Source organism: Carassius gibelio, chromosome A17, assembly GCF_023724105.1.
Source record: "Carassius gibelio isolate Cgi1373 ecotype wild population from Czech Republic chromosome A17, carGib1.2-hapl.c, whole genome shotgun sequence".
Classification (NCBI taxonomy): domain Eukaryota; kingdom Metazoa; phylum Chordata; class Actinopteri; order Cypriniformes; family Cyprinidae; genus Carassius; species Carassius gibelio.
In genome coordinates this window covers 24,447,621-24,474,514 of record NC_068387.1, presented here as the reverse complement: position 1 = coordinate 24,474,514, position 26,894 = coordinate 24,447,621, and the positions used below count along the sequence as shown (strand labels likewise).

At 37.1% G+C, this 26,894-nt stretch overlaps 3 protein-coding genes and 1 long non-coding RNA gene across 6 annotated transcripts in view; 3 read left to right on the top strand and 1 right to left on the bottom strand.

The window, feature by feature from the left end:
• shprh (SNF2 histone linker PHD RING helicase) overlaps positions 1-11,257 on the top strand; it is a 15,556-nt gene extending 4,299 nt beyond the window's left edge. For both annotated transcript variants that reach the window (XM_052530079.1, XM_052530080.1), the window contains exons 9-30: positions 355-972; positions 2,032-2,283; positions 2,424-2,502; positions 3,330-3,493; positions 3,572-3,828; positions 3,906-4,027; positions 4,107-4,195; positions 4,997-5,089; positions 5,167-5,274; positions 5,347-5,489; positions 5,583-5,756; positions 6,049-6,111; positions 6,598-6,823; positions 6,902-7,039; positions 7,143-7,244; positions 8,330-8,401; positions 8,484-8,672; positions 8,805-8,897; positions 8,985-9,071; positions 9,645-9,823; positions 10,314-10,394; positions 10,701-11,257. In XM_052530079.1, the coding sequence (XP_052386039.1) occupies positions 355-972; positions 2,032-2,283; positions 2,424-2,502; positions 3,330-3,493; positions 3,572-3,828; positions 3,906-4,027; positions 4,107-4,195; positions 4,997-5,089; positions 5,167-5,274; positions 5,347-5,489; positions 5,583-5,756; positions 6,049-6,111; positions 6,598-6,823; positions 6,902-7,039; positions 7,143-7,244; positions 8,330-8,401; positions 8,484-8,672; positions 8,805-8,897; positions 8,985-9,071; positions 9,645-9,823; positions 10,314-10,394; positions 10,701-10,797 (3,426 nt within the window). In that variant the 3' untranslated portion in view covers positions 10,798-11,257. The remainder of the gene's footprint in view (positions 1-354; positions 973-2,031; positions 2,284-2,423; positions 2,503-3,329; positions 3,494-3,571; positions 3,829-3,905; positions 4,028-4,106; positions 4,196-4,996; positions 5,090-5,166; positions 5,275-5,346; positions 5,490-5,582; positions 5,757-6,048; positions 6,112-6,597; positions 6,824-6,901; positions 7,040-7,142; positions 7,245-8,329; positions 8,402-8,483; positions 8,673-8,804; positions 8,898-8,984; positions 9,072-9,644; positions 9,824-10,313; positions 10,395-10,700) is intronic.
• Positions 6,677-25,861, bottom strand: LOC127933249 (uncharacterized). Of its 2 annotated transcripts, none has more exons than XR_008147473.1 (3): positions 25,545-25,860; positions 16,894-17,048; positions 6,677-6,804 (listed from the first exon to the last, which is right to left on the bottom strand). It is a non-coding gene; the product is annotated as an uncharacterized LOC127933249 (long non-coding RNA). The 2 variants fall into 2 exon arrangements; XR_008147474.1 differs by lacking the exon at positions 6,677-6,804 and adding an exon at positions 16,496-16,822 and having other exon boundaries at positions 25,545-25,861.
• On the top strand, positions 11,398-19,176 carry LOC127933248 (pancreatic secretory granule membrane major glycoprotein GP2). The gene is made up of 9 exons (XM_052530082.1): positions 11,398-12,571; positions 12,987-13,075; positions 13,164-13,268; positions 14,692-14,852; positions 15,157-15,292; positions 16,378-16,472; positions 16,911-17,079; positions 17,852-17,966; positions 18,048-19,176. Exons 1-9 carry the CDS (start codon positions 12,490-12,492, stop codon positions 18,218-18,220), a joined length of 1,125 nt encoding a protein of 374 aa, XP_052386042.1. The 5' UTR covers positions 11,398-12,489; the 3' UTR covers positions 18,221-19,176.
• On the top strand, positions 19,698-26,894 carry LOC127933247 (F-box only protein 30). Its single transcript, XM_052530081.1, has 3 exons — positions 19,698-19,886; positions 21,881-23,951; positions 24,039-26,894. The coding sequence occupies exons 2-3, from the start codon at positions 21,927-21,929 to the stop codon at positions 24,240-24,242; spliced, it is 2,229 nt and encodes a 742-aa protein (XP_052386041.1). The 5' UTR covers positions 19,698-19,886; positions 21,881-21,926; the 3' UTR covers positions 24,243-26,894.

Genomic DNA, 26,894 nt, shown 5'->3' with positions numbered 1-26,894 from the left:
ATTTCTATTATTTTGCTATTTTTATTATTTTGTTACTTTGTTTTTTTTTTATTGTTTTAAGAAAATGTGTAGAATACAGCATGTACTTTTTTCATGTTTTTGTTCTATTTGTATAGAATTCTGTATTTATATATAATTTGTTGGTGTATTTTTAATACCCATTTCATAAAAGAATGAAGACACACTTAAATTTAAGATGCATCATGCATTTTTCTTCCCTTTTTTTCTTTTAATATTTTTGTAGGTCTATTTTATTTATTTAATTGTTTCTTTCATTGCAGTTTTATTTGTGGTAACCACTTTAAATAATGCATAATGTACTTTTTGATATACTTTGTCTTATTTTAATACTAGTCATGTGACAAGGCCACTCCCAGAAGAACATCTCGTCGGTTTTCTGGTCAGGAGAAAGAGGTGTCACAGACCTCGTATACGACCGCATCAGACTCTGAAGACAGTGTGGATCCTCCTCTCCTCACAGAGGAACTCAAAAGTGAGCCAGAGTCACTTCTAGACTCCGAGAATCCACCGCAGTCAGTAGACATCACGGATGAAGATGATAAAGAGACAACAGACAAACCCCGACAAGAACCTACAGAAGACATCCATGTTGAGAGTTCGAAATCAGATCCTACTCAAAACTCCAAACCTGAACCCGAAACCCCAACCAGAGCATCTGTGATCCCGTTTAATACTCCAGACTACCGCTTTGAGTGCATCTGTGGAGAGCTCGGCCTGGTGGACTACAAGCCTAGGGTGCAGTGCTTGAACTGTCTGCTGTGGCAGCACGCTGAGTGTGTCAACTATAAAGAGGAGAACCTGGAAACCACCCCGTTTTATTGCCCTCACTGCCTGGTGGCCATGACACCTGTGTCTACCGGAGCCACTCTTATCATCTCGCCCAGCTCCATCTGTCACCAGTGGGTGGATGAAATCAACCGCCACATTCACACATCTTCCCTCAGAGTGCTGGTAAGAGCCAGCTAGAGAGCTGCAACTACTGTGTAGCTCGTTTGACCAGTAGTTTAAACTTTGATTGTATTTTGAAATACTTAATTTAAGACTATATTTCTTATTAATGTCAATATTGAAAACAGTTGTGCTGCTTAATATACACTGCCAGTCAAACGTTTGGGATCAGAACGATTTTTAAGTTTTTTTTTTTTTTTTTTTTTTATATACAGTTTCTCATGCTCATCAAGGCTGCATTTATTTGATCAAAAATGCATGAAAAAATTTTAATATTGTGAATTAATATTATGATATAAAATGTTTTTTTATTATTATTTTAATAAACATTAAAATTAAATTTATTCCTGTGATGCGCAGCTGAATTTTCAGCATTATTCCTCGAGTCTTCAGTGTCACATGATCCTTCAGAAATCATTCTAATATGCTGATTTATTATCAGTGTTGAAACTGTTGAGCTGCTTAATATTTTTTTGGAACCTGTGATGCTTTTCATGCAGGATTCTTTGATGAATAAAAAGTTAAAAAGAAGAGTATTTATTTACAATATAATTTTTTTCCAACAATATACGCAATAGTTATTTCTTTCTTTTTCTTTTTGGAAATAAATTAAACTTATATTCAGCAAGAATGTGTTAAATTATTAACAAGTAATGGCAAATTTATATTGTAAGAAAATATTTATATTTTCAATAAATGCTGTTCTTTTTCACTTTATATTCATCAAAGAGTCGTGAAAAAAGTATTGCCATTTAAAAAAAAAATAGTATGTGGCAGCACCTCTGCTGCCAACATTGATAATTCTAATAATGAATTTGCATATTAGAATCATCATGTGACACTTTAAACTAGAGTAATGGCTGCTGGAAATTCAGCTTTGCATTACAGAAATAAATGATATTTTAAAGGATATTATATTATAAACCATTGTTTTATATTTTAATAACATTTTGCGAGATTACTGTTTATATTTGTCTTTTTAAATTTTTTTTTACAAATAAATCTAGCCTTGATGAGCAAAAGAGACTTCTATATAATATATATATTTTTAAATTATTTTAGGTGTATCAGGGTGTAAAGAGACACGGTTTCATCCAGCCTCACATTCTGGCTGAGCAGGATGTGGTCATCACCACTTACGACGTGCTGCGCACTGAACTCAATTACGTCGACATCCCACACAGCAATAGCAAAGACGGACGCAAATTCCGCAACCAGAAGCGCTACATGGCCATCCCGAGCCCTCTGGTGGCTGTGGAGTGGTGGCGCGTCTGTCTGGATGAAGCTCAGATGGTGGAGTGCACCACAGCCAAGGTAGGTGATCACAACATTGGTATATTAATTTTGCAGGAATTAATCCAGTTCAGTTTTAATCCTAGAGACTGCACTGTCAGAGAACAGCTTACTTTGGAAAGATGGACATTCATTTTTATTTTGGTATTTTTTCTATTCAGGCTGCAGAAATGGCTTTGCGTCTCACATCTGTTAACCGCTGGTGTGTCAGTGGAACACCTGTGCAGAGAGGATTGGAAGGTAAGCAGAAGTAATATTTGATTGAAATAGGAATTGGTGATACAACTAAACAAGATCTTGAGATGAGCTCACACACAACCGTTAAAAAAAAAAGTCAGTTTTCATCCAGGCTAGATTTATTTGATCAGAAATACAGTAGAAACAGTAATATTGTTAAACATTAGTGAAAACTGAATTTTCTAAAATTAATTTATATAATTTAATTTATTTTAAATATTTATTTTTAAATAATGGCCAAACAACCTTTGATTTAAAATTTAAAAGCAAAATGAAATACATTGTTGTAGTTGAAAGTAATCAAGGGATGTTGTCCCCATTTACTGAATGCAGAAAAAACATTTATTTTAAAACCAATATATTTATATGCACCATTGTAATAAATGGCAATATTAACATACTCTATGTAAAATGCCTTATGGTGACTTTTTTTTTTTCTTTACTGAGTGATGGCACACATGAATCATTGAGTCGATGTTTTGAACCGATTCCCTAAAAAAAAATTTGTTTTAAGAAGTTCACTCGGTACGACTGCCATTTTTGTAACTGTGATCACTAATAAAATATCTGTCTCAGCATTATCATCAGCTTAATGTAACCAGAAGACAGTTGTATTATGTGATTATTAAATTAAATTAAATTAATGCATTTAGCAGACACTTTTATCCACGCTTTTAGACTTACAGTGCATTTAGGCTATCAATTTTTACCTATCATGTGTTCCCGGGGAATCGAACCCCCAACCTTGCGCTTGTTAATGCAATGCTCTACCACTTGAGCTACAGGAACCCATTATTATAATTGTTTTTGTTTCATATGAAATCTTTTAGACTTGTATGGTCTCGTCCTGTTTTTGGGAGTTGATCCTTATTGGGTGAAGTACTGGTGGGACCAGTTACTTTATCGGCCGTACCGGCACGGCAATACGACACCGCTCTACAACGTCATTGGTCAACTACTATGGCGATCTGCTAAAAAAGATGTCATCGATCAGGTTAGTAGGTAACTCTTTTAAATAACTATCATAATATTGTCATTGCATTGATTTGATGTCACAAACTCTCATTTCCAGATCCAAATCCCTCCTCAAACAGAAGAAATCCACTGGCTCAACTTCTCTCCAGTAGAGGGACACTTTTATCACCGTCAGCACGAGGTTTGCTCGCAGGATGCTCTTGTGAAGCTGAGGAAGATCTCTGATTGGTCATTAAAGCTGGGTAGTTTGGACCGCCGTACCGTCACTACCATATTATACCCCCTTTTACGTCTGCGTCAGGCCTGCTGCCACCCGCAAGCTGTCAGAGGAGAGTTCCTGCCCTTCCAGAAGAGGTTAGAAAGAAGTTTTTTGGGAGATGAGGTGTTCTGGTGCATTCTGTCCACACTGATTTTGTCATCTCCTGTTGAAGCACGATGACAATGGAGGAGTTATTGAAGTCGTTGCAGAAGAAATGTCGTGTGGAGTGTGAAGAAGCCCACAGGCAGCTGGTGTGTGCTCTCAATGGTCTGGCTGGGATTCACATCATCAGAGGTATCGTGAGCTCCAGTATCTACAGTATTAACCTGCATCACTGTTGTAGACATTAATGAATGTTTCCTGTCATCGCCAGGCGAGTTTGTAGATGCAGCGGAGATGTACAGAGAAGTGCTGCGATCATCTGAAGAACATAAAGCGAGACTGAAAACTGATTCCCTTCAGGTAAACCATTCCAACGCAGTTTAATTTTTTGGCACAGGCAAAACCTTTGTTTTTCAGGAACCGCTCAGTTTTGAGGCTGTTTGGGTTAGATTTAGGGTAGACTAGTGGAAAGACAACATTAAAAATACTGATTTAGTTGTTTACTTCTACTTAGTTTTCTCAAAATGAGTTTTTTTTTTTCCTCATCCTCAGTCTGTAATCTCCAATTCAGTCTCATGTACATTCACCAAACTTTACAGCTGTATTCATATCTACATTCAGAGGTTTATTAACAAAAAAATATTCAGAAAAATATGGTGATTATATTTTTTTCTGTGTATGTTCTGAGTGATTAAAAAGTGTTTTCCGAAATCTCCTCTATAAAATATTTTGATATGTCAATAAAATGAAAATAAGAATTTTAAACCTTTATCCAGTTTTCATATTTATGCAAATCAGTGCATATTTAATTAGATAATGCTTTATTTTAATACAACATTTTAGAATTTTTTTTATACAAAATAAGTGTCTTAAAGTATTGTGATTAATCAACTGGTATAGTTTTTAATACAATTTAATAATAATAATATTTTTAGTATTTAAATATTTATCCTATTCACCTGTGGTGTCTTACCCTAATCATACACGTTTATTATTTTATTTAGTTTTATGGAATTTTTTCACTCTAAGTCCAATTTAACTCCGTTTAAATATCTTAACTGTTGTTTTTGAACCAAATTTGATTACATCTTTTTTAATAATTTTGTGTGCATTTTTGTTGTTGCTGCTTAATTTTTATTATTATTATTTCTAAACGTATAGAGGCTCCATGCAACCCACAATCTGATGGAGCTTCTGAATGCAAAGCATCCTGGGATTCCTCCAACCCTGAGAGATGACAGTCTCAAAGATGAGGTTGGGTAACTGCTCACAGGCCTAAATATGAACTATTTGTAACAAGAAGATTCTAGTTTTCTGTGTTTTGGTCCCAGGCTGAGCAGCTGAAGCAGCATTACATGGCTAAGGTGAACTCTGAGGTTTCTGAAGCACATCAGAATCTACAGCCCGTTCTTCAGCACATTAAAGAGCTGAGACGCAAGGTAAAACCTCAGGAGCCACACATTATCAGCTTTGTGTTTTGCCGAGTTATTGTAGTATGTACTTGTGTGTAGGTGAACCTTCGCTCTCCCTGGTGGCTGGATGTCATACAGCATGCCATTCAGTACTCTATGGACGATGACCTTGTGGGCCGCATCCAAAATGAGCTAACTTGCAGTTATAAACAACAAGCCAACAAGCTCTCATTGGCAGACAAGTAATCCAGCATCCATTCACCTGATAGATTGCAGATCTATAGTTTTTGATGGAAAAGAAGTACTAATTAATAAAAAAAATGTCTCATTCATAGGTTTCGAGATGCTCGTGGTCTTCAGTTTCTGCTCAGCACTCAGATGGATGATTTGATGAAATCGCAGAAAACGGTTCAAGATGCCGTGAAGAAGCTGGAGGGACCGCCATCTCCGCAGGTCATCGAGGAAGCAACACTTTGCCACCTGCGACCTGTTCGTCTACCACTCAACAAGTAAAATCTTTTCAGTCTTTATGGATGAAGTGCATATTTTATATTACAATAGCAATGTCTAAATAATTACTGTTTCCAATCTGTAAAACTCCAAGGCTATTAGTAAACAATTTTTAACGCTACATTTTTCATTCCACATTATATTGAGTTACATATGTTTGTTATTGTTTTTGCATTTTATTTTTGAGCTTCTAGTGTTTAAGAAATTACACATTAAATGTCACATTTGCAAATTACGGTAACTGTTCAACGTTGAATTTAACATTTGTTCCTTTTAAAATTCATTCCGTAGCTGTGTGTTTTGCAAATCCGATGAACTTTTTACGGACTACGAGTCAAAACTCTTCTCTCACACGTAAGTTATAAAACACATTAGATAGTTTTCAGTTTAAAGTGGTAAGTCTTCTAAAAATGAACATTTTATCATTTTTTACTAAACCGGTTACGACTTTTTCATGTAGAACACGTAAGGAAATGTTTAGCAGAATGTCCAAGCTGCTCTTGTTCAATAAAGGTTGAAGGACTATGGGCTGTCAAAAAGGACAAAGCAGCACAATAAGAGTTTCATAAATGTAATTCATATAACTTCAGCGCTATATTCCAAGTCATACAATAGCTTTATGTGAGAAACAAACTGAAATTTTATCTGTTCTTTACTGACAATTATGTTAAAAAACCATGGTCACCATTTAGTTTCATTCAGTGGAAAATCAGTTCTTCAAATCTAGTTTCTGTGCCTTACTTAAAGGGTTTATAAAGACATTTTGGTGAACGTTTCCTTTGAAACATATATGCAGAAAGCATAGTCACTAAACTTCATTTCTTTGTGTATTCTTGGCAGAGTAAAGGGACAGACGGCCATCTTTGAGGAGATGATTGAAGATGAAGACGGACTTGTAGATGACAGGCTCCCCACGACCAGCAGGGGTTTGTGGGCAGCCAGCGAGACCGAACGAGCCCTTAAAGCCACCCTGTCCTTTGCAAAAGCCCGTCGCTTGGAGTCTGGACTCATAGAGGAGGGAAACTCCTTCATGGAGCTCTTTGAGTCCTGGAAGAAAGAATATAAGGTTTAAGGTTGTTTTTTGTCATTGCATGATGAATGAAGCGCTTGAATGTCCTTATCAAAATGTCTGGTGCTCTTTCAGCTGCTGCATGAGTACTGGATGTCACTGCGGGATCACGTGTCAGCCATAGACGAGCTGGGCATGGCCACAGAGAGGCTGCGTGTGCGGTTACCCGATGAACCCAAACCCAAAGTGCTGCACATCATAGAACCTCACGAGGTAATGACGACAGAAAGAGTCCCATCCGTCATGCTGTTTGTCATTTTTAGACTAGGAGAAGTAAGAACCATTTATTGTTTTGTTTTTTTATGCACGTGAACAGGTGGAGCAGAACAGGATAAAGCTGCTCAATGACAGGGCGGTGGCCAAATCACAACTGCAGAAAAAGCTTGGGCAGTTTCTCTATCTCACAAACCTGGAGAAGGTAATACATGATGTATTTTATGCTATATTAGTCAACGTTATTTAAAGTGGGTTCCTAATATTGTTTCGGAAGTCTCCTACAATAGGTTTGCATGCATGCAAGCATTACATGATTGCACACTGCATGAAAGGCAATATTGGAAATGGTATATAGGGGCACTTTAACCATTTTTTTAACCTTTTTTTTTTTTATACATAAGACTATTTACCCAACATTCAGACCCAAGTCTATTAATGTTTACCCTCTCTCTGATCCTTAGAACTAAAGAAGTGTTTTAATTTTTTTTGCTTCCGTGCCTTTAAGGCAATATGCTACAAGCAAAACCATTGTTTTCTTAATGCACTAGTCAGTGTATGGGTTATTTTGTTTCCATAACTTGTCTTCTTTCAGACTATTGGAAGGAAAACATCTAAAATACACACTTAAATTTATTTATTTCACATGGACATAGCAATAACATTGGACAAACCAGATGCATTGTTTAAAGTGTTATAGCACGTGCTAATTTTCAACACCTGTCCATAGGGGCTTTTACAACAGAAATGTTTATTTTAATACAAACTCTATTATTTCTCAGAAATCTCCATTTCAGTAGCTCTTACACCTAACTTTCCATGTTTATTCCTATCTATACTCTGAAGGTTTTTACAGAGATGTTTGTTCATGTGCCATTTTCCTGATTTATATAACACTTTTTACTGTTTGTGTCTGTAGATTTCAATTGATACGTATCTTTAAAGGCCATTTTCTCAAACTGATTTTTTTTTCTCCTCCACTAAGTCAAAAAAAGAAGAGTTAGTTGTTATTCGCCTTGTCTATATAACATTTTATTCCTGAAAACATTGTGAAAATGTATTTTGTTCCGCATGTTGATAGTATTTTCTGATTTATGCAGTGATAAAGAGATATATCCAAAACTTTAATATTTCAAAAGAATGAAAAGAATTATGAACTTGGATTTATCTTATATTCAGATTTCTGTTCTGGAAATACATTAAAATTACAGCGCATTTAATTACATAATGCATCGTTTGCATATTTTGACATAACATTATGAAATGTAATTCATGTATTGATCATTTCAGTCTCAAGATAAGTCCACCGGAGGGTTGAATCCAGAACCGTGTCCCATCTGCGCTCGTCCGCTGGGTCAGGAGGTAAAATCAAAGCAAAGTCAAGTGTATATACAGTATGTTAGTATATACTCTGAACGTGACTTGCATGTGTTTTTATTGTCAGTGGGCCGTACTGACCTGCGGACACTGTTTTTGTAACGAGTGCATTGCTATCATCGTGGAGCAGTACAGTGTCGGCAATCGACGGAGAGCCATAAAGTGCGCCATATGCCGACAAACCACTTCTCATTCAGAGATCTCATATGTGTTCACTACTCAGAGCGCCCACCAGGGGCAGGACATCCCTGTGAAGGTCAGAGACAATTCCCGCCTTATATAGGCGTTTAATATGGATTTAGGTCAAATACAACTGTACTGTGACTGTGACATTTTCAGTCAGGTCAGATATGATTTGTAGCATCTCTGTAATCTCTTTCCCCTGTAGGGAAGCCACTCCACAAAGGTCGAGGCCGTGGTTCGAGTCTTAAAGAAAATCCAGATGACCAACCCTGGAGCCAAGTCTCTTGTGTTCTCCACGGTAACGCTCTCATTAAATGAGTAACTACATCAAACAGCAGACTACAGCTCTTAACCTCTGACCTTACATTTACGCCTCGCCTCGCAGTGGCAGGGCGTCCTGGACATCATTTCCAAAGCCCTTTTCGACAACAACATGGAGTTTGCACAAATCAACGGAATCCACAAATTTCAGGTTTGTGTTGAATATGATGAAAAAGTAACATGCAATGTTTGTCTTTAAGGATTTTTCCATCTTTCTTTTCTGTAATTGCTCAAATATGTTATTATAAAACGGGTAGATCCAGCACAAAAATTATTAATGTTTAATAAAAAAAAAAAAAAACTGTTTCTGTTGTCTTCAATTACCCAAAGTGTTTTTTTTAATATATTTATATTTAATATTAAATGAATTTAATAAATTATTCGTTTATAAATGAGACATAGAACTCTAAAATTTAATATTTTTGGAAATGTTTTTAAATACATATTTGTATTTAATAAGAATAAAAAATATTTTATTTTACATGAGACAAAACTTGTTTATTTATATATAAATGAAACAAAATTCTATAAATTAAATTAACTGATTTTTAAGATGTTTTTGTTATTTTAGTTAGTTGAACAGAGTAAACAGTGGATGACAAGAATCTCAAAATTGCCAAATTTGATCCGGTTAATCAGGCAGCTTGGTTTTCCCTTGTTACCACTACACTTATTTAACCACTAAGCACAAATGTGAAATTATGATTATTGCATTCGTTTTTAGGAGAACCTGAGTGCTTTTAAATACGAGGAGAACATCAACATCTTGCTGCTGCCACTGCACACAGGCTCTAATGGGCTAAACATCATTGAAGCGACACACGTGCTGCTGGTGGAGCCCATTCTAAACCCTGCCCATGAGCTGCAGGCCATAGGAAGAGTGCACCGGATTGGCCAGACCAAGTAAGCATCAACCCAATCATATAACATTTAACACAACACATGCTGCTGACATGAGTTTGATTCTAGTTGCAACTTTTCTCTCATATCAGTTAAAATGGCTCAAATTCCAAAAAAGGTTTTTGGAATATTTAAAGGATTAGTTCACAAAACAATGTGCTCCCCCCTCAGGCCATCCAAGATGTAGCGATTGTTTCTTTATCTATATATATTTGGAGAAATGTTGAATTTCATCACTTGCTCAGAAATGAATGGGTGCCGTCAGAATGAGAGTCCAAACAGCTGATAAAAACATCACAATAATCCACAAGTAATCCACACAACTCCAGTCCATCAATTAATGTTTCATGAAGCAAAAAAAATCAACAAATCCATCAAGGCATTTTAACTTTAAACTGTTGATTCTGGCTATAACACAAGTCTGTGATCCATAACAACACTTCCTCCAAGGACAAAGAGATGTTATTAGTAAATGATTCAAATTTTTTTACAGACCTACATTCGTTCATCGGTTTCTGATCAAGTCCACCATCGAGGAACGGATGCAAGCAATGCTTAAAACAGCAGAAAAGAGGTACGTTTCTGACACAAAATTAGTGTATTTTTTTTATATCAAAATCAAACTATTGTGGTTTTTAGTCCATGTATGTTTATCCCTCTAGAACTAGTTTACTCCAGGTTTTTTTTTTTTTCCTATCCCAATTTCCTTGTTTAAAATGAATCTCATCAACACAGGATAAAAAATGCATTTGTCAAGCACTTCAATGGGATCTTTAAAACCTATAATTGTGCACTATGGTCTTAGTAGATTTGCATTGTTTTTGCTCTGTTTACTGAAAATGAACTTGACTGATCTGTCTCAAACCAACATCATCTCCAGTCATAGTTCCACGTCTATGAAGCATTCGGAGGCCTCCGTGTTTACAGTGGCAGACCTGGCCGAGCTGTTCACAGAGGACAGCGAGTCTCTTGAGTAAATGTCTCTGCAGACCTGCCAGTCCAAAGGCCAGTAATGTGAACACTACACTAACACCAGCCAGGAGACGAGCCGTGTGCTGCTCTCCAGCTCTCCTGTATGTTTGCTTTGCACATTCCCCTTTCTGTCTGTTCTGTCCCATGGTGTAATTTATTCACGATACTCAATATGAAAAAGCAACTGATTTGATGAACCGTTTCAGTCCTGTATCTCAGTTTGTTTTCTAGATTTATAGTGGGTGTCATTTTTATCAATGCAATGTTGTGCATAAACAAATGATTTTTAATATGATTTTAATGAACCAAATTGAAATTAGAATGCATTTTTAATGCTGTACAGTGCATCGGTTTTGACATTAGCACTCGTGTATTTGTGATTAAACGAACAAATGTTTTATAAGAACCTGCAGTAATCACAGTCTGTGCTGTAAAGTCAATAATAAAAAAAAAAACGTAACATTTTATTGGAATTATGCTCTTGTCCTGGTTTATTTTTTATTTAAATGCATTTTATGATGTTTAGGAAGGAAATTGCTTGAATTGCTTGTTGGAGCATCTTCCGTTCAGGCGCTTCTTTCAGTGGAGGGTCTGTGTAAAGTTTTAGCAGACCACTTTGAACATTTATCTGGTGCTATTTGCAAAACAAAAGACATGTGATTCAGTTTCCGTAACACTCATCCAATAAAGAGCACTTGTAAAAAGTAAAACCAGAAAAGTAAAAAGAAAGAGACTTTCTTTGTCCTAGAAATGACAAGGGCAGACGTGGCAACTGAACTCTTTCTGTCAAGCGTACTAAAATGCTAAATATCTTTCATGTCAGGTTATAACCCAAATAACAGTATTGTAGATGTTCTCAAACCTAAAATTGTCTGAAATGAAAAAAATACAATGGTTTGTCAACGGAGGAATTCACCAGAAATAAATGTTCTGTTTACAAGAAGAGATGCATTTTGTTGTTAATTTTCTTTTGATTTTTTCAGGGAAATGCTTAGCAGACTGATCATTTTATTTTATATATCCCCTGAAAATGCATTGATTGCAATGCCATCGTTTCACATTTTGGCATTTGACATTTGAAAATCTCCCTCACGAGTTTGAAAGACTGCCCTCTCTCTCTGTCCAAACAGTCTTAAAGACATCAACCCCATCGTGGCTAAGGTGTCAGTGAACTGCCCTTGACTCATTGTGACGGATTTCTTTCCAAACAAGTCGTTGGGGTTCCCGAAACAGTAAAGCGTTTGCCATGCCCTTTAAAAACCCATACAGACAAAAGAGTGAGATAAAACGAAACACCGCCCCTGTACCTCCATTCCCTTTGCATGACAAACAGACTCCTTGTCGACCAAAGCACTGAAATGTACAGTGCACCGTCTGCGAAGTGGGTTGCCAGTAGTAGTTTTTTTTTTCGGCTTTTGCCTGAAATCTAGTTGGTCGGTGTAACCTTGGACTCCCCCCAACTTGTACTATTCTTGTGTGGAATCTCATTGTTGGTGTGGACATCATTCAAGCTGGTGTTCCAAAGCAACTGGAGGTTCCCACTTCATTAGAGAGTGTTTCGGAGGGCTGGAGAGAGAGTGCAAGCACTACGTCTGGCTCTGACAGCTAGCCGAGGTGATAACCGAGAAGAATTGGTGGAAAGGGCTGAAGACCGAACTAAATTTCAGAAGAAAGAAAAAAAAGGAAAGGCTTTAAGGATGACACCTGCTACACTGGCACTGACATGGTCTTTGCTCTCAATATGGACCGTAACTTCTGCTGTGCAGATTGAAGAAGAAGGTAAGTCTGATTAAACACAGAGAAATATTCAAGTGCATTATTTTATTGTTACATGCATAAAAAAAAACTGTTTGAATTTGAGATGTATATTTTTGGAAAGTGTAATAAAATAAACCAAAAAAGAGCTTTTACATGCAATGTCTTCCATGCATTTTTATTTATCTTTTATAATGCTAAAGAATCTGTCATTGCACTGCAATTAAATACAATTTTTTAATGTTATGTTAATTTGAATTTATACAAAAAGATTAAAACAAAATTTTCTTTTGAAAACTAAAGCATGTACCATTGCAATACTTCAAAATGCATTATAATTATATATATATATATATATATATATATATATCTCCAATATTAAAATATTATTACATGCAAAATTAATATTTAAGCATTCTTTCTCCATGTTTTCATCTAGAACTCAATGAGACAGTCATTTGCACCAAAGATCAGATGCAAGTTATCATTCCCAGTGTGTTTTTTCTGAACAAGGAGCCACCTGTTTCTGTATGTTCATGCCATTAATTTCACAAATACTTAAATTCAAGCATTGCAACTGATTTGTTTTAAACCATCTTCACTGATCTGTGTTCAGGTTTGGGATTTGCACTTGAATGATCCTGACTGTCGAGGGGTTGAGGTTGGGAACGACTATGTCTTCAGCATCAAGACAAACCTCACAGACTGCGGCACCATTATGGTAACCCTCATTAGCATCCTCAAGGCATTGTGTGTAATCATAAAACTGCTTCAGAAAATCACGAGGACCGCAGAACGTCTTCAGCTGATAACAAACTGGTGTCGAGACATTAAAGACTTTTAAAAAGGTTGTAAACACTTGTTGCATTAAAGCAAACTACAAATTGGGCCTCTTTGGCTGTTAAACTTGAAAATACAAACAGTAAATTTCCCTATTTTACAATCCCTTCATAGGTTGAATGGTGACCCGTGCTTTGTTCATCGAATAAGCAAACCTTCTAAAATTGTTTAGTAAAATATTACACGTCTCTATAATTATGTGCATTGTAATAAGCGACAAACATGAGAGTTAGATATTCTTTTAAGGGAGACTTGTATTTATTTAATTATTTTTCAATATGCAAATGCACATCATTGTGCGTTTCCCTACAAATTGGCTGGCTTGTCCTTTCAGAGCTCGGAGGGGAGGACAAACAGCCATGTGGCTCTAAATTATCCTGATTTATATGTAAATGATTGCTGTGTTTTCAGCCGTGGTGAATAGGCCGACCATAATTCAGTGTCGTACTTTATAGTCCTTCTTTTATTCTGCCCTACAGCCAGCCTCAAACAGTGCTACCACAACCCAGAGGACAAGCTTCACTCTGGCACGGCATAAATCTGTACTTGAGAACTTGAGCATCGTTGAGAGCCTCTCTCGGGACTCAGCAGACTATTTTTTGTAAAGCCAGTAAAAGGTTAACGCAGCTTAGAAAGGAGACGAATTCCCTCCTCTGCCGTCTTTCAGAGTTTTACAAGCTTTTTTCATACTAAAAGTAGGCCGTCTTTGGATTAGCAAAATAAAATCCTTGGTTGTTGAAATTAGCTGCTTTTGAGAATGTGATCAAGAGAGGCAGTTTTCTGTTCCATGTACATCCAGGATTGATTTAAACAGAAAAATGTGAGGTAAATAGCACTAACATTTGGAGACTGGGTCGAGAAGAAACAAGAATCAGGAGGTTTGTTTGTAATGGTCGGGGAAATAAAAGGGCAATAAAGTTTGTTTTACCGGATGTGGTAGGGGACAATATAGCCCCTTCAATAGAACGTTGTTTCCTTACGTTGACCTTTAACTTTTTATGGATTATTGGCCCATGAATGTCACTCAGACATTATTAAACTCAATAATTATTATGCCAATTGAAGTTAGACGAGACAAAATATCTCAAAAGACTTTCACTGTAAGCTGGAAGAGGAACATTGTACAAGATAAATTATTAATTTACAACCATTTGAAGGTTATTTATCTCATATATATATATATATTAGTTTGAATACTTGGACAGTTAGAAATTTTTGAAGTTTGAAGCTTATTTAAACTCTGATATACTCATTACTATATGCATTGTTATAGATAGATAGATAATGTTTCATGTTTTCCCCAGGCATCAGATGATACTCATATCATGTTCACCAACTCGATCCGCAATAATGAAACCGATATCATCACCAGAAGCTACATCAACATCACATTTGGGTGTCGATACCCACTAAACTACATGGTTCAGCAGGAAAACGGGGAGAATCTGATCAGAGTGGATGTGAGGTGAGCTTCTCCAGTCATGACATCACCAGTTTTAATGAATTCTGCAACTCTTTTTGGTTCAGAGCTCAGTGTGTCTGGGACTGCAGCTCTCCATATGTAGTAATGGCTTTAATTATCACTATTTTTCCAAGCTTAAAAAAGGCCGAGCCCTTCACTAATTGTTTGTTTGTATGTAAACACAATAAAGGAAGCTAATGGTAACAAAAGACTGCCCTGGGGTCTAACTCTAAGAGTTTCATTCAATATTCATTGAGCAGACCTTTCAGCCTCTTCAATGAGTCTTTTAACATTCTCTGCCCCGCAGGACAATCACTCTGAACACAGAGGATGGAAATTTCTCGGTCTCCATGCTGCTGTATAAAGACGAAGCGTTTCAGGATAAATGGACCACTGTTCCTTCTCTCACACTTGAGGACAACATCTATGTCAAAGTTTACATGGTGTGTGTTGAGCTGAATAGAGGACATTACTCACTACAAGCTACAGAGGGCTTTCATGAAAGCTGCCGTGTGTTTTCTTTATGCGGCAGTTAAGAACTGTTTGGCTCTTTGTTCTCAGTTCTCAGAATGGAACATTCTATCTATCTATCTATCTATCTATCTATCTATCTATCTATCTATCTATCTATCCATCTATCTATCTATCTATCTATCTATCTATCTATCGTTTGTTCATTGTTGGTTCAATGGTTCTGTCTATCCATCTATCTGTCTGTCTGTCTTTCGTTTGTTCTAGATTAGATGTTTCTGTCCATCTGTCTGTCTGTCTCTATCTCTATCTTTCTGTCTGTCTGTCTGTCTTTTGTTTGTTCTACATTAGATGTTTCAATCCATCCGTCTGTCTGTCTGTTCATCGTTTGTTTATTGTTGGTTCAATGGTTCTGTCTGTCTGTCTATCTCTCTGTCTGTATGTCTGTCTCTATCTCTATCTTTCTGTCTGTCTCTGTCTTTCTGTCTGTCTCTTTCTTTCTGTCTGTCTCTATCTTTCTTTCTGTCTGTCTGTCTCTATCTCTGTCTGTCTCTGTCTGTCTGTCTTTTGTTTGTTCTACATTAGATGTTTCTATCCATCTGTCTGTCTGTCTGTATCTCTATCTGTCTGTATCTCTATCTTTCTATCTGTATGTCTGTCTCTATCTCTGTCTGTCTTTTGTTTGTTCTACATTAGATGTTTCTATCCATCTGTCTCTGTCTGTCTGTCCCTCTGTCTGTCTGTCTCTCTGTCTATCTCTGTCTGTCTTTTGTTTGTTCTACATTAGATGTTTCTATCCATCTGTCTCTGTCTGTCTGTCCCTCTGTCTGTCTGTCTCTCTGTCTATCTCTGTCTGTCTTTTGTTTGTTCTACGTTAGATGGTTCTGTCTACATGCCAATTCAATACTCCTGTCATTATAAATGCTTTGATCCTATAATTTGAGGACAGAATATGTACCAATAATGTACCATATCTACAAATGAGCAGTAATTATTTTCTAATGACGTTACTACTTTAAACGTACTAATGAAGCTTTCTGGACTTTTTATCCTGCAGATTCCAGCCAATCTGTTTCTGAGAGTGGAGAGATGTTGGGCCACACCGACCAATGACCCTTACAGCAACATTCAGTACACCTTCATCAGGGACAGGTCAGGTTTTGCCCATCAAGCATTTAATTTTAGTGATATAAAAACTCATTTTGTTTATTAACTCCCTTTTATTGTCCTCGGTGTAAATGCCCTCTTTCACAGCTTCATTATTCCTTTGCTCAGGATTGAAATGTTCATTCAATCATAATTATCACCAGTGGTGTGAAAGGCTGTTGTTGAGACATGCTGTTGAAACCGTTGCTAAAGGAGCTGATGACAAAACAGAGTATGTAGCTAGCTACAGTCACGTGACGACTGTCAGCTGCCGTGTACATTGCCGTTGAACAGCTGTGCTTGTCCTTAACCCAAAGAGATTCTCCACCAGGAGAAAGCTATGAAGCATGCAGCTTCTGTGAACATTAGAGAAAACAGATCCAATGTAGATATCTATCCTTTGAGTGCAAATATCACACTGACTTACATTTTACTTCACATCAGTTGTCCAGTGTTGTGGAATGACCAGACACTAGCTGTGATGAAGAACGGTCAAGGACCAGAAGCTCTGTTCAGGATACAGATGTTCAAGTTTGTTGGCAGCTCCTACACAGATGTTTTCCTGCATTGCAATGTCCAGATCTGTCATAACACAGGAGGAGTGTGCCGGCCTGTGAGTTCCCATCAACACACACACACACACACACACACACACACACACACATATATATATACTGCTCAAAGTAACCATGCATTGATTTGATTTAAAACAGTGCTATTGTGAAATAAGATTACAGTTTAAAATAACAATTTTTTATTTTAATATATACCAATATGTAATTAATTCCTTGATGCAAAGCTGAATTTTCAGCATCATTCCTCCAGTCTTCGGTGTCACATGATCTTCAGAAATCATTCTAATATGCTGATTTGCTGCTTAAGAAACATTTTTATTATTATCAGTGTGCTGCTTAATATTTTTGTGGAAACTGTTATAAATTTTTTAGGATTAATCGAAAGTTCAGAAGAACAGGTTTTAATTGAAATAGTATTTTTGTATCTGTAAAAAAAAAAATCTTTAATGTCAGTTTTGATCAATCTAATTTTTAATGGTAGTGTACCTATCTAACACCCATTTGCCGGGGTCTAAAATTGGACAAAAACACTATAAAAGTACAATATATGTACCATAAAAGTATTCCATATGACTTGCATATGCAAGTCTTCCAAAGTCCTAAAAGTCTTAAATCCTGCACTTTTTTTTTCTTTTTTCAAATTGCTAATCTGAATCATCAACCATCCTTTTATATTCCACAAAAAACATACCAATTTTGAACAATATGTGGGTAAATAAGTAACATTGATTTTCTTGGTTTGATGAATTTTTCCTTTAAAAAAATATAGTTGAGAAACATTGATTGCATTATAGTAACTTTAAATCACAGAACTGCTCTGCCGAAGATGCATCCGTACGGACACGCAGGGATGTTGCATCGTCTCACACAGTCTCGTTTGGACCAATCAGAAGACTCAAAACTAACATGGAGAATACGAATCTGAGTAAGTCTTGTAAAATCTTGTGTCTTCATCAGAGTCACCATACTCATGTGCTCAAACCTATTTGAACATCTCCTCTTCCAGGTTCAGATTTGCCCCCTGTGGAAACCTTTGTGTTGGGTGGTCTGCTGTTCATCCTGATTGTCATCACAGGAGTTTTTGGGAAACTCTGGCTCCAGAGCAGAAACTCGTATCCGACCCAAGAGGCCCAGCTCACTCTCTCCAACATCCACCACATCTCAGAGGTGGCCAGCTAACTTGAGATCTCATATACACACAGTGTTCTGTGAATTGTTCAGTTTGACAATTTTGTCTGCTAACCTGTAGTGCATTTTTTTTTTAGCTGTTCTTTTTGTCTTTTATTGTGAAATAAATAAAAAAGCTTTTTGAATTCCTAAAAGCTTGCTTAATATACTGTTCAAAATTAATCATCAAACATGATTATTGTTTATGTTTTGACATATGTGACCCTGGAACACCAGTCATAAGGGTGTCAAAGTTTTCCATTGATGTATGGTTTGTTAGTATAGGACAACATTTGGCCAAGATACTATTTGAAAATCTTGAATCTGAGGGTGCTAAAGTTGTCCAAATGAAACCTGTATGAAAACACCTGTGTGAACATTAGGAGAACTGACTCCATCCATCAACTAAACATCACCATCTGCTGATTCAAAGACATTGTGCAAAAAAGACATAGAACAGAAGGGAAATCTTTGGTCTAGACTCTAGGCCATGGTTCAATATATTATTATTTATGCATTTTAAAGTATCACTTAAGTTTACAAATAAATTTTTGGGGTCACTGTACAACAACATTGTTTTATCTGACCACAGTTCTTAGCTTAAAAACCGAAGAGTAAAGTTGATATTTGTATAATAACTCATTACCATTGTTAGGCTAACCATGTTCATTAGTTATTTAATGATTTCAATAAAGCAAACAATAGTATTTGATATGACGAATAGTAGCCTGAACACATTTAATACCATCCATAGTTGCATGAATGAATATCTAGGGCAGGTTTTAAATGTCTCCCCATACATTTAACAATATCAACACTCATAATGAGAATAAATTTTTATGATGAGATTAATTTTGCCAAATGTATTGAAACAAATCTACTGATATCAACAGGTTTCCATGAAGATTTGTGTAAATATTATTTCAAATACCACTCCAAAATACTAATTAATCAGTATGGCATTGTCATGGTGTGTGGGTGTGTGTGTGTGTGTGTGTGTGTGTGTTGTGATGTCTGGTGTGAAATAAACGCTGGAGTCAGTCTGCTGGTTCTGCTGGTTGTCTTTTATGTTGAGTGCTCTGCATCAGTAGAAAACATGCAGTTAATTATTTGTTGTACAGTCTTGTCTGCTCAGACCTCTCGCCGACTGAAGCAAGAGTTCACAATACAGAGAATGTCATTATTTCACAAGATGAAGAAATTATATAAAGAAAATAGTGGTATGTATATATATATATATATGCATAAGATGTCTGATATTTAAGGTATCACTTAATGCATTCAACATTTCCAGCATTTTGTATATACAAAACCAATTCAAGTTTGAACACTGAGAAATCATGAAAACACATAAGAAACGTTACCTGCATCGGTCGAAAAAGAAAATGCAGTTAATTATTCGTTGGAGAATCTAGGTTTGAAGGTAACATTCGAGTAACTCATTTGCACATCATAAGTCCCCAAAAGTATAGTGCATCAGAGTGCGTGCGTAGCTCCGCCCATCTATGGGCCTCCGTTCAGTTCAGTGCGTCAGTGTAGAGAGACACAGATATCAACAGAAACACACACAGCAGTGAAAACAACATCACTGTCATTATACTCGTTTAAATATTAATATTTTTTTCGTTAAATAAACACTGTCCTCATTAAACTACTGAAGACTTGTCACAGATCAACGGTAAGTCACTTTCATGTCTGTTTACTTTGAGTAACGTTAGTTTTCTCACCGGCTCCGACCGAACATACCCGGTCTTTATTAATATCGCAAAACACTTATTTTTTACCTTTTAATAATATGATAAATGTTCATCAGTATACCACGTTTTTTTCATTTCTTATGTGTCATTTTCATTTAATCTTGCATTTCGCTGCTAACCAGCTAATGCTAAAGGTTTTTGTGTTTGTCAGTTTAACGAATTAAAACATTTAACGTTATCTGTCAAAATATAAACAAAGATGTTTGAGGATGGTTCGTTGGAGTTAAATCGTTGATTATTGATCTATAGGAGTTAGTAATACCGTCAGGTTGATGTTGACAGTCGTTTTACTCCTAAAAACAACAAAAGCTGCATCAGGTTTCATGGGTTTGACTGGATTGAGTTCATATGCAGAAAATGTCATATTTGGGAAACATTTCACGTTTAGTGTCAGATCATATGTAGGATTGTGTCATGCTTGGGATTTTTAGGATTATCATGTGTAGGACCATGGTTATGTCATGTGTAGAATGATGAATCATATCTCATATTTGGGGTCATGTTTATGAACATTAGGAATGGTAAACTCAATACATATGGACAAAACAGATCATTAAATGTTTGTTTTATTATTTTTATTAAATATTTTAATTATTTTCATTAATGACAATGGCTCATATGCTGTAACTGATAGCTGACAACTGAGTTTATTATCTCTCAATCATCAAGGGCTTATAATGTAACTGAGATATGCCTTATATGGAAAAAGTGTAAGGTGGCATGAAAAATTAAACTCTTAATATTTTATATAACATTCAGTTTTATCCTCTTTGCCACTTTGGTTGTGATAGTCCTTTTTCGTTCTCTTGTTTTAAGGAATGCATCACATATGAAATTAAATTAAGATTAAGATGCTGCAGTTTACAAAATAACATTTCTGTTATTTTTTCCTTCATTTTATATAATAATGTGGTAAATGTAAGCATTAAGACTTTTTGTTGTTGTTGTTGTTGCTGTTGGTGAGAAAGTGTAGGAACACATTAGTTCTTTATCAATCGTCATCGTTCCTGTTTTTAAAGTTTTAAATTTGTCAGTGTGCTCTGTACTCTGCGATTTTTTTATTATTATTATTGATATTTGTGTAAAATTAACCTATTAAAATTCCAACCAGATTGCATTTTATTTTGAGATGTATTTTCTGTTCCAATGAAAGTAAAAAATTTAATTCTTTGTTATTCATTTTCTTATTAATAGTTTCAATTGTTATTTTGTTTTGTACATGTTGCATGTTGCACCATATTGCACATGATACCAAACACTTAAGTATTTAGAAAACATCCTCAAGAAGTGTTTTGCTGTTTCAAAAGAAGCCATCACAAGATGTGGTAGACTTAACATGCTGGCATTGTACACAAATGTTTCCCAATGTTTATGCCCAGCTAATATTACGAGGACTATGTTGAATGTCAGCTTGGTTATTCAAAATTACACCACATCATGATAGACCCCCACCCACCACCTTAACCCAAGTGACTCAGACGGTTTGCATTTAGGTCATGCCGGCTGAGTCTAACTACACATGTCCAGCCAAGCCCTGTCATGCTGGAGAGAGAGAAGCTTCTTGAATGACATTGCAAGATCCTTATGGAAGTGTTTGTTTTGAGTGGAAGCCATGACTGATTCCTGTAACATACCGTTCAGAAACAAGGGGTCGTGTTCCTTCTAAGTCCTCGAAGAACCAGTGTGACCGTGCAATTTTAGGACAGTTGTGAAATGACAATGTGCAATGGTTTAGTAATTTGGTAAACATACTGAGAGAGCAACAGGGTCTGATTTACACTTAACCCTTTTAAGAGACAGGGGGGAACTCTCCCCATGAATGGCATACATAGATTTTAAGCCATGTGGTGTTATACACAAAGTTTGTGTCTAAAATAAGACCAATAAGAACAAACTGTTTTCTTTTCTTCCACAGTTTTTGGCAAAGCATCTTTGAGTTAAGCGACCCACTAATATTTGCAATGGAGGAGCTTCATATCCATTGCCTGAAATGTGTCAACCGCCGATGTATGATAAGACCAGAACCTAATGTTTCCTGTGACATCATGGGCTGCCCTCTTGTGTGTGGAGCGGTTTTCCACTCATGCAAACTGAATGAACATCGATTGCTGTGTCCAAACGAAAGAGTCCCGTGTCTGAACTGTGGATTCGGATGTCCATTCACCCTAGTCAGGGTCAGAATGGCACAGCACCTTGAAACTTGCCCAGCCAGCGTTGTGTGTTGCACTATGGAATGGAATCGATGGCCAGTGAGTTATGCAGATCGCAAGTCCTACGATAACTTGAGTAAGGAGGTTTTTGATGTGGAACAGCTCGACATGGCTTTGGCCCTCCAGGATCAGCGGATGTTGCTGGAGTCGCTTAAAGTGGCGACCACAGTGACAAAAGCCCTGCAAGAGCAAAATCAGGACTATTCCTGCCACCAGGAGTCAAACCCGGAAAATGAATTCATTGAAACGGATGAGGAGCCGTATGGTGGACCTTACACAACTTCAGTGGAAAACAGTACAAGCTTTGCCGCCACTTTGGACATTCTCCATAGTGCAAAAACGATTGACTTCACTGTGGAGAATACCAATGGTGAGGAACAGAATGGAGGTTGCAGTGGTGTCAGGAATGGCGATGGAAAGTTTAGCAATGACACAACAAAGGAAAGTGACACTGATTCGGATTCTGATCTGGGAGCTGTAGGCGGTGCTGATTGTCCTTTTCCAGTAGACCCTGAAGATGAAAGAGATGATTGGTTGGAGAACAGTGGATGCGGTGAATCTTCTTCTGAAGAAGGCGAAATGAATGGTGGGATAGAACTCAGTGACCTTCATAATGAAGGGGACGGTGATAGCCAGGTCAGACTTGAAAGGGTCAATGGCTGTTCAAGCGTAAGGCAGGTTTTACCTGATCATTCCATACCTGTTCTAGCACAGGGGCCTGAAATGGCCCACTTGCCTCAGCTACCTCTTCCTTTGCCCATCCCTGTGCCTAACCTGATGCACAACAATGTTCTGCACCATTTGCCTTTCAGAATTGAGGACCGATGGCTGGAGCGCAAGTTGGAAAATCTCCAGGCACTCAGGGGAATGAAATTGTTTACAATCAACGGGCGAAGAACTCTGTTTTCCGACCCCTACTTATTCAAAGCCAAGATGGAGGACAAGGCGGTGGACACATCAGACCTCGAGGTGGCAGATGATCTGATGGGTCTTCATGGCATTGACCTCATCACCGCTGCCTTGCTCTTTTGTTTGGGAGACTCACCAGGTGGTAGGGGCATCTCAGACTGCCGCTTTGTAGATGGTTATCACATTGACTTTGGTACACAGACCTTCTCTCTTCCTTCTGCCATACTGGCAACCAGCACCATGGTTGGTGACATCGCCTCAGCTTCTGCCTGTGACCACGCCAGTCCGCAGCTTTCCAACCCCAGTCCATTTCACACCCTCAGATTAGACCTCGTTCTGGAGTGTGTGGCACGCTATCAGACCAAACAGCGCTCAATGTTCACCTTCGTATGCGGACAGCTGTTTCGCAGAGATGAGTTCTCCTCCCATTTTAAGAACGTCCATGGTGACATACATGCTGGCCTTAATGGTTGGATGGAGCAAAGGTGCCCGTTGGCGTACTATGGATGCACCTACTCGCAAAGAAGGTTTTGTCCTTCGGTACAAGGTTTCAAAGTCATCCATGACCGTCACCTGGGCTCTTTCGGTGTGCAGCCTGGATTAGCAGCTTGTCCCAATGAGCCTCTATCTAGAACTAACACCTGTCAGTTTAGGTCCCACTGTGACCACCTTAGTGACCTGCCCTTTGAGTTACTCCAGTACATTGCGAGCTTCTTGGATGGCTTTAGCCTATGCCATCTCTCCAGGGTGTCTCGCACTATGAGGGACGTATGTGCCAGTCTTCTTCAATCCCGTGGCATGGTTGTCCTAATCTGGGAGAAGACACAGCGAGTTGATGGAACCTCATCCTGGCAGATACAAGACAAGGTAATCAAAGAGTATTCACCTTGTTGAAGCACCAAGCATAAAAAGCTATTTTTCACAATCTAATCCTGCTGATGTTTTTCATTTTAGGTGTGGCGCTTCAGTACTGCATTTGATACTGTGAACGAGTGGAAGTTTGCCAACATTTCCAGCATGGCCGACCACCTCAAGATGTGCACATTTAACACCATAACACGGAGAGAAGAGGCTGTCCCACTTCCATGTATGAGTTTTACAAGAGAACTTACAAAAGAGGGACGCTCTCTACGTTCAGTGCTTAAACCGGTGATATAGACTGTAGTCAACATGCAGAAGAGGATTTCATTTTCGAAAACAACATGTCTTATGCGTTCAGGTGAACCATGGGATTTGTTTGGCAATGGATTCATTAAAATTAGAGCCTAAACTTGATAAACCACTTTTGGAAGAGATGTTTCTTTTAAATAAACAATATTGTTTATTACTGTATTGATGATGGTTGTGCTGTCTTATATTTTTGATACACTATATTAAGTTTTTTTTTTTTTTACAAATTAGTTGTTTTTGTTTAACTATGTAACTTCAAACCAGAAACACTGAATTTTTAAAATGGTGATGACCAAACGGAAAACCATCGTCTGCATTTTTGTAATGCAGGAAAACACAATCCAAGGGTTTCTTACATTGTGCATGAAATGGTGACGTCAGCTGGCTTTTCTGTTGCATTGCTCATGTTTTCTTTTACCTTGCATAGTTTTCCTCTTTGAGAATGTATATCAAGCAAACTGTCCATTTTGGCATTTCATATAATAAATGAATTTGATCCAAAATACATTAGAGTTTGATTAGACGTAGAGCAGAAGATATAAGAATTGTTTTCTCTTTAGAAGTCTGCTATTTTACTATCCTTCCTATACATGACTATTTGGCTAGTTGCATTTGATTATTTTAATTTGTATTTAGCGTTGTTTGTTTTATTGTTGTTTTGCCTGCTTTCACAGAACAGACCAGCAAACCACCAGGTCAGAACCACTGATGTAGACTTTAATCTCTTGATTTCTCTCTCATTTAAAAGTCTGTAAATGACAGTCTTTTACATTTTTCCCTTTTTATCAGTTGGTCAGAACGAACGCATAACAGTGCATTCTCTGAGAAGCATTTATGGTATCCAGTTTTAGTTGTATACAACACTTAGTACTTGATACTGTCAAACACAACACTTGCAGTGGTCATCCTCTGTGTCTTTTGAAAAGTAAACAGATTCATGTAAATGTACTTTATCTATGTTGATGGCGTGTGCTGCATTACAATCTTCCTGATGCTGGGTCACTGCACAAAACCTGCAGGACAGGTACAAGACTGCCGTTGTAGCCTGTTTTTGGGGACATACAGTGCATGTGCAGATGTACTTTTCTGTCTCTCGGGGGTTTAACATCAAGCATATGCAGTGGCGTAGCAAGTCAGTCCCGGGCCCATATGCAAAAATAAATAAATAAAATAATCCCTTAATAAGAACAACTTCGAGTGGGATGCCAGGTGTGCAAAAAAAAAAAAAAAAACTTTTTAAACAACTGATCTTGGCACGGCGGCCCAAAATGTAAAAACACAACTACTCACTCATTTTAGAAGCATTCTTCGGGCCTTTCTTTTCGGCAAATTCATCCACGATGAACGTGGTGTTTAATGCAAGGCTTCGTGCATTCTCGATGGAAAGAATTGCCAGTCCCGATAGTCTGTTTTGGGACATGGTGCTCCGCAAATAATTGTTGTGTCGTGACTAACTTCTCCACCTTCTCTTTTCTCTTTAAGTCCCCACTTTTATGTTTATATTGTCCATCCTTAATGTTCACGTAGATAACCTCTCACACGGTTTTTTTTTTTTTTTTTTTTTTGGCGCGACAATGCGTCATGTAAATAAATGATGGCGTAGTAGTCTACGGCAACCGCGGAGTGCAAAAAAAATGATAAAACGCAAACAAGAAATTACGGAGAAATTAGACATTACGGAGAAATAAGAAATTACTACACACGATGTGCATAAAAATATATTTATTACGGCCACAAATTAAAATTAAATTGCATTTTTTTTTATTAAAAGCTGGGGCGGGCCGGGCTCATTTGCACGTGCATAACCTGCATGCCCAGACGCTACGCCACTGAGCATATGCCATATGCATTCTCTTCCACTTTTATTTGTTGATGGTTTAAAAGTCAAGTTTACAGTATGTTTTTTAGGCCTTTTGCTGTTTGTTTTCAGGTGTGCAGTTACTGTGTTTCAGTTTGTGGTCTGAACTGTTGCAATATTTTCAATCTTAGTTGTGTGAAATGTTTTACTGTATGTGCTTTGTGCGAATTTTGAGAGTGACAGTCCTTGCGTTCATGTTGTGTGATGACAAGAGCAATATTCTGAAACGTTTGAGTTTCCGTATAATTTAATTCTAGCCACTTTGAGAACTGAAGAGTCATAAATGTTTATTTTGAAGGACTTTATCAGAGTTAACATCAATCAAAGTGAAAAATGTCAGAATGCATTCATTTACTGCATCAACAGTCTGGGAGCATTTTATGTTTTTTTGAAGAATTGTGATTATATTTGAATCCTTTAAATATATTAACTCTAAGTTTTCCAGCCATAAATATCATATGAGGGAACTCAGGTATTTAAAGAAGAACTGTGGAAAGGTTAGTTCTGAAAATTTACTATTTTGTTTCCTTTTTTCTTGATTTTTTGAAAGTAAGTGTACAGATAATTTACTCTCCAAACCCTGACATTTTTCTAATACAGTTTTCATATTTGCTGTTTTATATGACCTCCTAGTTCTCAAACCCCTTTTTCTATTGTAAATAAAAAGTAATCTCTAGGTTAGCTAACCTAAACAGTTGTTTCACATCAGCAGTTGTATAATCATTTGCATTTTTTATTTAATAATATTTTGTAATATTTTAATAAAGTGTGAGAAATCCAGG

Coding starts and splice junctions, on each gene's coding strand:
- LOC127933248 (XM_052530082.1), top strand. CDS start 12,490: ATGACACCTGCTACACTGGCACTGACATGGTCTTTGCTCTCAATATGG. Junction 13,269..14,691: donor CAGACTGCGGCACCATTATG/GTAACCCTCATT, acceptor TGTTTTCCCCAG/GCATCAGATGATACTCATAT. Junction 15,293..16,377: donor TCTATGTCAAAGTTTACATG/GTGTGTGTTGAG, acceptor TTTATCCTGCAG/ATTCCAGCCAATCTGTTTCT.
- LOC127933247 (XM_052530081.1), top strand. CDS start 21,927: ATGGAGGAGCTTCATATCCATTGCCTGAAATGTGTCAACCGCCGATGT. Junction 23,952..24,038: donor CCTGGCAGATACAAGACAAG/GTAATCAAAGAG, acceptor TTTTCATTTTAG/GTGTGGCGCTTCAGTACTGC.